This window comes from Malania oleifera, chromosome 9 (genome assembly GCF_029873635.1).
Source record: "Malania oleifera isolate guangnan ecotype guangnan chromosome 9, ASM2987363v1, whole genome shotgun sequence".
Classification (NCBI taxonomy): domain Eukaryota; kingdom Viridiplantae; phylum Streptophyta; class Magnoliopsida; order Santalales; family Ximeniaceae; genus Malania; species Malania oleifera.
In genome coordinates this window covers 34,296,612-34,309,675 of record NC_080425.1, presented here as the reverse complement: position 1 = coordinate 34,309,675, position 13,064 = coordinate 34,296,612, and the positions used below count along the sequence as shown (strand labels likewise).

Sequence of the window (13,064 nt, the reverse complement as noted above, 5' to 3'; positions counted from 1 at the left end):
CTTTATGCGCAGAAAGATTTTCAGAAGTCTCCAAATGTCGCCCACTGTTCTCTCTTCAAGGGTATCATTCTAGGCTATATCATAACTATTGCCTATAATGTCGATGACATGTTTCGTTGCATGAACTAGATGTGGGAGAAGATCCATGAAATTGAAGCAACAATTTAGAGGAGTTTGACACCATGAAGACTTGGGGTTAAGCCAAGCAGAACTTGGGAAGCAATCTCCAGAGAATAGCAACAGGAACGTTGCGGTTATCTCAGTCGAAGGTCATAAAAAAATTTTTTATCCACGTTGTATAGATTCAAACTGAGCCGTGCCAAGCAAAAATACATACCCATTGGCCGGTCACTTTCTCGGTCTCTTAAAGGTCAAGCTCCCCAGACAGAATCTGAAGAGAAGCGACTTCATGGCTAAGTACCCTTAGCCTCAGCCATTGGAATTCCCAATGTCGTTTGGTGTACCGAGACCAGACATTAGTCAAGCAGTGGGAGCTGTCACCAGGTTCAGTCAAATCCAGGAAGACTCATTGGGACGCGTTGATATTGGATTTTAGAAATATCTAAACGTGGCACTATTGATAAGTGTCTATGTTTCGCAAGGAGATTTGAAATTCGAGGGATGTTGATGCTGATTTTGCAGGTAAAAATTGGTAAACATTGCAGAAGCAAACCCACTACCAAATAGTGTTCCTGTTGCATAGCAAACTGTTAGTTGGATGTCACAATATAGAAATTATTGTTCTATCTCCTACAGAACTTAGTATGTATATATGACAAGGCCAGTAAAGAGATTATTTTTTAGGCTCAGATTTGTTAACAGAGCTCGGAATAAAGCAGGAAGAAATGTTTTGCACATCACGTCAAGTGTGATACATCTGGCAAAGAACTCCGCATTTCATTCCGGAACCAATACATTGGATTATGTATCATTTCGTCAGATCTCTATTAGAGGATGGAGTGTTGACACTAGAAAAATCCAAGGTACCGGGGAATCCGAGAGATATGTGACAAAGGGGTGACTTCAGAAAAGCTGAAGTTTTGCTCAACTTCATTTGGTCTTCATGCTTGAAGACAATTTGAGCACGATCGTTATCTATATACTAGTGAGATGTAAATCTTCGTCGCAGTGGGAGATGTTAAGCTGAAATGGAAACTGAAACATGTAAACGCCTTAAAAGATACTACAGCGCATTGCCAATTCATTCCATCAAAAACACAAATATACGTGCTAAAATAATCCATTAAATACCCCCGGCTCATTAATCCCCATAAGAATTGTATTAACGCCTTTCCTTTCTATATCTATCCTCTGTTATCTATAAAATAAGAACATTTTGTTGTGTGAAGGGTGCATGAAGTCGCGTAGGAGTGTGGAAGTGCGAAGGTGAGGGAGAGGGAGGAGAAAGTGTGAGAAAAGTGTGAGTTTAGTTGTGTCTCCTCCTCTTGTTTTCTCCCAAGTTATAGTATATTCGGTGTGCTCCGTGGACGTAGGTCAGATTAGACCGAACCACATAAATCTAGTGTTCTTATTTTGCTTGTGTGTGTGATTATTGTTCCTAGATCCCTAATAGAGAGAACATCATCTCAACAATCCAACTACTCTAGAACGGGGAAATAGTTATGGTGTTTTCCTTTATAATTTAATTCTCGTTGGCATAAGTTAATCTACACTAAATTTGGTCTACTACAAAATGAGTGGGATGCTGAAGTGGGATTTAATATTACTTACTCGAGACCCTGGAAGTTTGCATCTCAGATTTATTATCATTTTCTTCCCAAAGTCCAGTATATAGTGGGTAATTGGGAGAGAATTGTTTTTGGGCGGACCTTTAGGTGGGGGAGACACATTTGGCTCTTGAATGTCTTCATCTCTTTCGGTTATCGAATCTTCATGATATCTTAATTTCTACTTTTCTTATTTTGCAAAAGGATGGGCATTCTCAGGACTTCCATGTTGGGAGAAATCTTAATGAGAGAAAGATCAATGAGTTGAATCTTTTGACCAACTTGCTTAACTCTTTTCATGATCATTTGGGGATAAAATGGTTTGGAGCTTAGATACTTTTTGGGAATTCTCTTGTAAGTCGCTTTTTTCCTAACTGACTCACGATCCTAATGTGGCCTCTTTTGCCTTGTACACTTTGGTTTGAATCGCTTAAGTTGTCTCAAAAATAAAAGCTTGTACTGCAATACTTGAGAAAATCGATACCAATGACTTGCTTCAAAAGAGAGGACCTAATAAGGCCTTGTTGCCTAATTGCCCTTTCACTTGGCCATTTGGAATAACTTCTCTGGTATCTTTGGTGAAATCTGGGTTCGTCCCTCCACATTGAAAGCTTTTTTTTTACTATTATATTTTGGGGAGTTGGCAAGGACAAGAAAGCTTTGTAGTGGTGCACTGTTATGGCTATTATTTGGTGTGTTAGGTTGGAGAGAAATGCTAGAATCTTCAGAAGTATGGCTACCACTAAAAATTTTCTTTGGAGTAGAGTGGTTTATCTTGCATTGCTGTGGGTTTCGTTAAGTGGTTTATTTCAACATGTTTCTTTGGAAGACTTACAGTGGTCGGTTGGCTCTACATCATTGAGTTGTTTTCTGTTTTTCTGTGATCTTGTATCTGGTTTTCTTGCTGTAAAAGGATGATTTTCTTATTCTCCTTGTTTTATTTTTGCTTTTTTTTTTTTTCTCTTCTCTTCTAATACAATTCTTTGTTTATCAAAGAAAATAAAAAATAAAAACATTTGTGTATCTGATTGTTGAAATTTGGTATGCATGATTATGTAGATGATACTTGAATTCAGTGGTCAGTTTAATTAAAAAAAAAGAAAATCCCACAAGTGTCTAATGGAACTCTAAATGCACATTTTAACCATTTATATATGATATGAATGTCTCTGTGTGCTCTTCTGTGTCTCTGCTGCAAGTCATGGTAAAAATTTCCCTGAAATTGTAGAAAATATCACTATGGAACGAATTTAATTGGAAATTGAAAACTGAGTTTTGAAATCCTCCAATATTAACTCAATACAATACCTATTTTTTATAAACTTTGGTGTAGATTTTTGAGAGTTTGCTAATTCTCTAATAAATTTCTATAAATTCAAAGACTTTTATTAAAATAAATGTCATTTCAATGGAAGTTAAAGTGCTTGGATTTTCAACAAAGCTATAGTAACTTACATTTGCAATTTGCATATGAATTAGTTGAGTTGCTTAATGAATTTCATTTATTCTAATTGAAGTTTTTATATGCTTATTCTTTTACAGTCATTACATATTACTCGCCTTATGCATATATTATGCATTTTATTTACAATATTTTATTTCTAAATAATTCATTACTATGTCATTCAATAGTTTCCAAAATCTCATTTAAAATTTTCTTGTTTTGCTACTAATTTTCATCATCTTTTGCAATTGAAATTGAAATTGACCACAATATATTTTGTATTTTTAAATCCTCAAAATTTAATTTAAAATTATATGCACAAACACACTAGTTATAGTTGTTGCAAGTAAATAATTAAGTAAATATATTTAAATTTAATTTAATTTAATTTCTAAATTATTCAGTTTGAACGTCGTTTAACTTTATACCCTCGTTGGCCCCCCGAGTTATATTCTACCGATTCCTATCCTAGTTTTTATATATTCTTTGACACACCCTGTGATTAGCATTTGTCAATTCAATTTATAAATAAAGTATCGACATAGTTTAAAAAGGGATATCTAATGTATCTATGTGCACATTCTATTTTTCTTTGCATTAAGTAAAGTGTGATATATATGCACATAAATATATAAAAACATATAATAATAATAATAATAATAATAATAATAATAATAATAATAAGATAATTTTTTACAAGAAAATTTAAAACTTTCTCACATGGCTGTCTTGACTTATTTTATCTAAATTTGTAATATAATTATCTAGTTAGGTCTTTATATTTTTAGATGAATTGATAATATTTTGTTATAGCTGAACTAAGTTTTCTTATTTTTCAAAAATTTATACTTTATATTCCTAATAGAACTAATTTTTCCGAAGATTAAAATTTTAAAACAAAGAAGTATATAGTATGGATTAAGAAGAGTTTGTTCATATGAGACTTCAGGTCTTGAAAAAATATTCTTCAGTGAAGATTGATTGATGAATTAAATATATATTTAGGTTTCCAAGAATGGTTTCAAGTTCGACATATAGCTAACAAAATTGTTATTTGTTTTATAGTCTCTTAAGGTGAGACAAAATATAATTTATAAAATCCTCTTTAGAACAAAACATTCACAATATTTTGTTTATTGATGCTATAAATGGAAGCATAGCTAGTTTTCTTATGTTTTAGTTTCATTTAAATTTCTTGATGATGTATAGTTCAATTTTCTTGACTACGGTTTTTTTTTTTTTTTTTCGGCAACTCCTTTTTTCCATTTAAATGTAGCTAGGGGTGCATCCTCCACTAGAACCTATATTAGCCAATTCCTCTCCTCCCCACACCCCCCCCCCCTCCCCTTTTGGATCTTCTTTTCATTGTTGCCTTTATATTGAACCAAGCACTGCTCTTTCTGCTGCATTCACCAGTCTCCATTGTCTTGCCACCACTTAAATGACTTTGCCCTGATCTTGTTCGAAAATGACACTGTATGTTGCTTGTGGTATTGTATGTAATATTGCCATTCATCCGTCTCGTCTTCCTCAATTTTGGCTTACACTTCTCTAAGCATTCTATTTTACTTGCCTTGCATTATAAGACAACTTTCCTTCTTACCGTGTCCCAAAATATTCCCTTTTAACATGATATGTATGAATATTAAGTGTATGAACATCGTGTTGTTGAGATAGTCCTCAACCTGCAGCTTCGACGTGCACCACCTCCAGACTTCATCTTTCTTTGAAAAAATAAAAAAAATAAAAAAAGAGGAAATGATAACGTTCCCTGTCTATTGACAACTACATTTAGGAAGTTATTTGAGACACAGGAAATTGCTCATTATGATTCTGTTTGCAAGTTGTTGACTATAAATTCCCTGATGCCTCAAAATGATGTACTGTGGATTCCCTTATCTTCATTTTCACTCTACGATACTTATACATGATACAGATTCCAGCTTGGCTCCTTATCAGCTTATGATTCAAAGTACTTAGCAACAGGAATTTACCAAGATCAAAATCATTGACCAACTCATATTTTTCATGTTATCTTCCTCTAATGGCATAGAGCCCTTATTGACAAGATACATCATATTATCCCTTTTGCTCTCCATCTTGTCACCTGATTCATTTTCAGACCATTAAATTGAAAATTGTCTAATTCAGAACTTTAGTATAATGCTTTAACTGATCACTCTCCTCGTCTGTTTCAGTGCTCATGGATTGGGAACAGCAGCACTGTCCGCGAAAGAACCAGAGGCTCTACCATTTTGTGCCATTGCTTATGCTCTCACTGGTATATTTGGCTCCTTGATTTGCTCAATACCAGAAGTGAGGCAAAGCTTGATCGCAATAGTTGGATGAATAACAAGAAGTTTGAATTTCAAGATGTACAATTTGAGCTCTTCAACGGGACCATTTAGCTCATATTGGGAGAGAGAACCCGTATATTGGCTAATTTATCATTGATTAGCATTCGCTGTAGCCAACGATTCCTCAGTTTGGCAGGGGATCCAGAGGACTATCATCTACCCATGTTTATATGGAACGTGCCATTGATAGTTCGATTGTTCATGAGAAACATGTTATGTATATGTGTGTGTATATAATGGATGGTCCATTGCAAGCCTCGACAGATAATCCTTTGCCCTAGTTGCATGTGATGTATATTAAGTGGGTATTTAGAGAACTGTTGCTATGATTAGGTACATAATTTGTTCGGGGTTACGTGGAAGGGGGGGGGGTTATAGCGGGGTGGGTGGAGGTTTTTCCTCCTACTCCCTCTCCTCTCTCTTTCTTCGTTCCTTCCCATTCTCATTACCATTACAATAATCAATGCCTGAAACAGAGTCCAACAAAAATTGTTTCTATTTGCATATAAGTAGTAGCGTATTAGGTGACTAGTCACTGAGACTCATGTATAACACATAATCTACCCTCTTGTTGACATAGAAAGCTACAAAAGCCTATTGTGACATTGTTGGCTTGTTGAGTCATTCTTCTTGTAGTTGTGTCAGCTCATTCTGGGCCAATGAGTCTATAGACCATCTGATGGTGGAGACTGGCTGCTATGGAATTAGTGATTTGGGGATCTCCAACAATCTAGTTAGATAGACTGCAGAGGCCTCCAAAGCATGTCTGATTTTAGAAACACCAAATTGCTTGTGTGAGTTAAGGATTTTTTTTATGTCAAATCAAGTAAAGTAAATAAAAGATGTTCACACTTAGGACTGTAAAGGAGTCAAGTTGTTTAGGAGCTATTTGGTGTTCGACTTGATAATAGCTTGTTTGAGCTTATTCACTAAGATAAATATGTCCAGTTAGAAATTAAATTCTAAGCTTGAAAACTAAACAAGTATGAACTTGAGGTGGGCAATACTCGGCTTGCTAAGCTCGTGAGTTATCTCATTTAACTAGTTTGTAATTTGAATTATTTAAAAACTCAAATAATATACTTGTTTAATAAGTTTAGGAGTTAACTAATGAAGTAAGTTCATGAACTTTTTAGTATGTAGGATCAAAAAGTAGACTTGTCTATTTTTTCACTAGTAAATACGAAATAGGATCCACTTTGGCAGCTAAACTTCTTCTATGCCTCTTGTGCTAGTTGTTCAATATGCCTATCAATAAATCTCATTCAATCCATCAATCAGCGGAGCATAGCATGGTAGCTCCGCCATCTACTAAGAGCGAATGATTGTTTTCCAATGTAGGACAAACTCACTAGTGGAATTCTTAACAAAAAACAAAACATATAATATAAATAACATACATAACATACACATGCATACGAAACAAGTGATAAATGTAAAGGGATTTGAATTTTTTGTTTGTTTGGTTGAATCTACCAAAGTAGATTGCCTACATATCCTCAAAAGACAAATCAAGTCATCTAGAGTTTGAAAACAAAATAAATTTATTTTGGAAAAGAAATATCAAACAACATATATTTTCATGATTTTGGTTTCTTTGAGAGGAAAATCATAAGACCAAGTAGAAATCTCAATTTTATCTTCTAAAAGAGAGATCTTTCAATCCACTCAATCGCCACATCACAAATGCTCCATTAAAGGTTAAATTTCCTAAAAGACAAATTTGGTTTATTTTGAAAGAAAACAATGAAAACCATTTGAAAAGTGTAGATTTTTGGGAGGAGAATCACAAACCTGCCTTGATCGTAAATTTGAAAAGATTGGAGAATGTCACTTCATGGGTGTATGACCCCAAGTAAAATGAAACAACTCCTGCTATCATAGAGATGAAAAATTGGAGAATACCCAAACGCCACTTCATGAAATTACGATTCCAAATGATTTTAAAACTTTGCAAACACATTGATATTTTCTAGAATTTTTTTTTTGTAGAGGAAACCATGAAAAATCAAGAGAAAAGATCTCCCAACATGAATCATAGGTACTTTATCATGTGTAGACACATTAACATACTTGAAATCCCTAAGAAATCAATAAAGGATGCAAAATATGCACTTTTGGGACCACCTGTAGCAAATAGCTACATTTTCAAAAGATGAAGAGGATGGTTGACCGCCTGAAGATGGACTTCCAAGCACACATACAATTTTGACATCCTATCATGTTTTTTCCTATGAAAATATGAAAGAAACATGTATTATGATCCCTAACATGCAGTTTGAGCATAGGAAAGTTTCAAAGAAACACATATATGCTTCAATATGTCAATATCTACCATATGCATGGAAATCAATGAAGTAAAGGATTTGGCACTGACTTTTTTGAAGAAGAACCCTTTATAGATCAAGTGGAAGAATCCTCACTTCGAATCACATCACAAAAGCCTATTTCAAGAGAAAAGAAGTATGATTTCTCTTCCTTCTCTTTTCCAAATGAAGATCCACTTGAGACTTACAAATTCCTCTTGTAAACCCTCACTTTGCCCCCTTTTTCATCTACCCTAAAGTCTTCTTGAAAATTTCCTTTTTATATATAGACCTTCAAAGAAGAGAGGGAATACATTTTAGAATTTGAATTTCAAAATTCGGATTTGAAAATAAGTACCAATAACTACCACCCATTAACTACCCATGCTAGCGGTTGACATGTGACTTTAATGGGACATGTGGTCGCCCAAGAATCTCTAACCAATCACACAATGGCATATAAAAAAATTTCAAATTTATCACTAGTCGATCAACCATCTTGAGGGGGAGGGCATGTTGACCGCCTATAAGATGGTGCCAACGTTTAGAAATGGAGGGAGGGCCGGTTAACCACCCAATGTAATTTTTCTTTTTTCTCTTTATTTTTTCTAGATTTTTACATCTTCACTTGAATTAAATGTGTTTGGTTAAAAGTTCACTATCGACATTCCTTATTCTAGTGCAGTTGAGAGTTTGATGTATGTTGTGATTTGTACCCGCCTAGACATTTCACATGTCATTATTGTTTTCATCCTTATTGCTATTATTTCATTGTGACCACGAAAGTGTTATTTATTTGACTAAGGATCAAAGTCTTATGAAAGAACATAATATTATTGTTATGTATCACTCTGTTCATGATATTATTTCACAAGGAAAAATTATTGTATAGAAAATTGGTACTGATAATTATCTTGCAAATATGTTGACAAAGTCATAAGCATCGTCTAAGTTCACACATTGCTTGGACTTGATTGGAATTTGAAAATTTTGAAATATGCCTATGGGGGAATAAGATGGAGAAGATCGAAGAATAAAATTATCATCCATATGTGATTGGAGGGGGAAATTTGTTAATGATGAACAAACATTATATGAATGCTTCATAGTAAATCTCTCATTTAAGCTCTCATTCAAGAAAGGAGTTACTTGTCTTCCCATGCCTAGGTCAATGCATTCATGCTTCACGTTAAATCTCTTATTAAAGATAAAAATTATTTGATGTAAATTAAGAGTTTCTTGTCTTACTAAAGGGAGGACTGTTTTTTTTTTTGGGTATGGAAGAAAGAAAATTAAGAAGTTGACTTCAAAGGGAGTTAATTTGCATCCTTGATTTGAAGGAGAGTTAATTTGATTTGAGAGGGAGTTATTATTGATGAGGTGAATATATATGTACCTTTATAGCTCTTTGTAAAGTGTCTTAGAGAGCATAATATTTTAGATTTTCTTTTATTCTATTTGCTTCCTAATAGTGAAGTTCTCTTGCCATCATTGCCAATGGATTTAGGTTATAAGCCGAACCACTTAAATCTTATGCCTATTTTTTTGCATCTCTCTTTTATTATTCACTTGTTTTCTCAATTATTGTTCTTATCAATCTTAACAATTTCTTAATTAATCTCCAAAAAATTAAAATTATTTAAGTGTCTAAAGGGAAAACTATTACAATGTTTTGGCGGAGGTTATGTGTTTTTGTGTATTTTGCCAAAAAATAAAACTAGACTAGTTTAAAGCATAAAGTAATAATTTTTAATTTCAAATTGTAATCTTTTTAGTGAAATTTGGAGTGGTACATTTTATCTATATTAGAAAGAAATCATGTAAAGAGAGGTATTGGATCGAGGTATGGGATCAAACACCAAAGAGATTTTTCTTTTTCTTTTTTAAACATTGGAGCAACAAAAGCAAATTCATATATGCATGAGTAGCAGCAAGGATAGCCATGAGGCTTTCCAAACTTATGTGACATATTGCTGTTAGCATACGCGAAGTGGAAGCACTCTTGCGCTCTCACGAATCAAACAAATAACCAACGCAATCACTCAATGATGAACAATACTAAAGAAGCACACACTTAGTAATGAGAAGAACGGAAGTATTATTGAAAAGTAAAGTGAACTCCCAAGAGGGGGGGATGAATTAGGTTTTTAAAATTTCTTTGTTTACTTCGTATTTAAAAATTCCTTAGTTGAATTTTAATCTCAACAATATATACTTTTAGAAATTTACCAATAACCACAATACTATTGATAATCAATTAAGTTTAACCAATATTCAATCTCAAGTTCAAATCTTTGATATTAACACTGAATTGATTAAATTCCAAAAATCAGATTAGGATAATTTAAAAAATAAAACTCATATTTCAAATTCAAAAACTTAGATTTTATTCCTTTACTCCAATCGATGAAATATAATTTTCAGATATTTGATTTTTGAAAACTTTTAAATTAATATTCAAAATCAGAACTTTGATGAATTTATCAAACGAACCAACTAGCTAACGTATGTTGAATTTAAATATGCTTTAGAATCAAGACTCCAGCACTCCCAAAGGTTTAGCAAGATATAAAGACTATACACACATTTAATATCTTTGTAGAAATTTAAAGAGAGTAGGGAGAAGAGCTTAGAACCAGATTTTTACAAGGTTCAACTTGCAGCTTACGTCCTTACCCCAAGCAACCGGTGTGAGGATTCCAACTTTTTTATTAGGTAAAGTTACAACCTCTCTCCTTCTTAGGTGGAGATCCCTCTCTAACAAGATTACCCCTTCTCGTTAGCCAATGATTCAACAACCTTGAATCATCAAAACAAAATAAGAAGAAAAACAAACTTTGTTGCTGTACAATGAACACTCTTAGTTAGAGCAAATTTGCATAAGTTAAAAGCACAATATACTTAAGTAAATAAACATGTTGGCCTAACAAAGCTTTCAAATCTTATTTTGATGATAACAAATCAATGGAATTTAACGTGTTTTGGTTAAAGTGATAATCTTTTAGGAAACAATTGTTGACCTTATTGGTCACGCTCGGTTTTGATTATGACAAATACTCATTGTATCTAATGAGCGTTTGAGGTTTTGTGCAGGAATCAAGAATGATAAGATCAAGATGTACACAAAGCAAGAAAAGCTTGAAGACCAAATCGTATTCTTTGTAATATATCTATATTGGTCTGTAATAGTAATTAGGGCATTTGGTTTGTAATAAGCTCACACACATCACACACATGATTTATTTTGTAAGCTCAAACCGAACCATGGATGAGAAAGGACTGTAGAAAGACCTTAGGGTGGTCGACCGACACCGAACTTTTTTCAGTGTTTCCAAATTGGACCTCAAGTGACCTTAGGACACACACATGCACAAATGTTTGTTAGGCACTTGAATAGGACTTGTTTGGGTCAATACGGGACCGAAATGCACACTTGGTGCACTTTCGGTTGACCGGCCAAAACAGTTCATTTTTGGCCTGGTCGACCGAACCTTACCTGGGTCAACCGTTGACCTAGGTCCTGGTCGATCGAGACCATGTAGTTCATTTACCCCTGGTCGACCGAACCACCTGGGAGTCAACATTTTGACCTCCCGGTCGACCGACCCTTCTTGTACTCCAACTACCTAGTTGACCGAAGGGTCTCAGGAAAATTCTCAATGGTCTGGTCGACCGAACCATGTAGTTCAAAAAGGCCTGGTCGACCGAACCTCGAAAAATTACAAAATCGCCTTGCCTCAGTCGACCGACCACTCAGTTCAAAATACCCCTGGTCGACCGAGCCATTTGAGTCCTGGTCGACCGAACCATTTCTGGTCGACCGGACCTCTCGGGTTGCTCCTATTTTTACCGTGGTTAATATTTTTCTAAACAAGGTTAAAATGCCTTAAACGTCATTAATCTTTTCTAATAATACCCATTAGGTCCCGAACGGTCATATTTTCTCCCTTGCCTATATATATGAGTTCATTTGAGAAAATTAGTGTGGGATTAGTCACTTTGATTAGGGAAAATTCTTTGAAAAACCAAAGCCCTATAATACTCATTTCCAAGCTCCACACACTCAATCTTACCTTCTCATATTGCCTACATCATTTGTAAGTTGGTTTTGAGTGTTTTGTATTGATTGGTTTTGCTCTCCTATCTCTGGATTGTTTGACTTATTTTTGGAGAGCTAAACCTTAAAGTATTCTTAGGGGACTTCGTTAATAAGTCTTTCCTAAGAAGACTTATATAAAACTTCTGAGTATTGCATAGTCATTGCAATATCTTAAGAAGTTGGTATTTGCATTTTGGTTGCAAAAACATTTTCAAATATCTACTGTATTTTTATCTTGAAAATATTTGATGAGATATTTGCTAGTGTGATAAAATCTTTGTTGCAATATTCGTTAACTCATATATCCCTTTCTGAATACAAAGATTGAGTATCCTTTTGCAAACCAAGCTTATACGTTGCTAGAGCTTCATATACATATATGTATTGAGAAAATTTGTTGATTGAAACATATGAAGTTTGGATAATATCCTTGTTTGAGTACTCAGATTGAATATCCTGTGATACAAAGATCATTTAGGTTTGCACTCTCACGCACTCATTACAACGATAGTAAATCTATTTGAGAGTTGATATCTTAGACCACATTGAGCTTACAAATTATTTCATATTTGTGGTGTATATTATTGCGCGAATTTGGGTACATATCTGCTTTACTTGAAAGCACAATCACTGTACCATTTCATTGTAATACACTTTGGTTGTATTTCCAGGCACGGGCCTGAAGAGGGAGACTAGCCCTGGAATAGTCCCGGATTGGCTTAGACCCGGTTAGGAAAGCTAGGTGCGTCGTCCTGTTAAGGCGTGTAGGTTGAGGTCAGCCCCGCTAATTGACCTGGTTAAGGTTGAGGTCATCCCTGTGTTAATTTGACCTGGTTGTAAACGGTGTCGCTCCACCCTTAAGTGAGCTATTAGTGGAATCCTCAAGCTTGCGAGCTTGAGGCAGGGACGTAGGCATAGTTGGCCGAACCTCGATAACATATCGTGTGTTTGCTTATATTTCTGCACTTTATATTTACCGCATGTGTATGTTATGGGTGAATGATGCGTATGACTTAATTTTCATAGCATATTTATCTACGCGTTTGGAAATTGCATAGACTGATCCTAGGTTGTGTACATACTGTTGTTGCATAGATCAACTTAGGTGAAAAAGTTTTAAAATTCCAATTC

The 13,064-nt window shown here is 34.5% G+C and overlaps 1 protein-coding gene across 1 annotated transcript in view; it reads left to right on the top strand.

The window, feature by feature from the left end:
* Positions 1 to 5,845, top strand: part of LOC131164530 (plastidal glycolate/glycerate translocator 1, chloroplastic) — a 30,109-nt gene extending 24,264 nt beyond the window's left edge. Inside the window, exon 8 of the mRNA XM_058121793.1 lies at positions 5,370 to 5,845. Within this exon, the coding sequence (XP_057977776.1) occupies positions 5,370 to 5,520 (151 nt within the window). The 3' untranslated portion in view covers positions 5,521 to 5,845. The remainder of the gene's footprint in view (positions 1 to 5,369) is intronic.
* Positions 5,846 to 13,064: the final 7,219 nt, after the last annotated feature.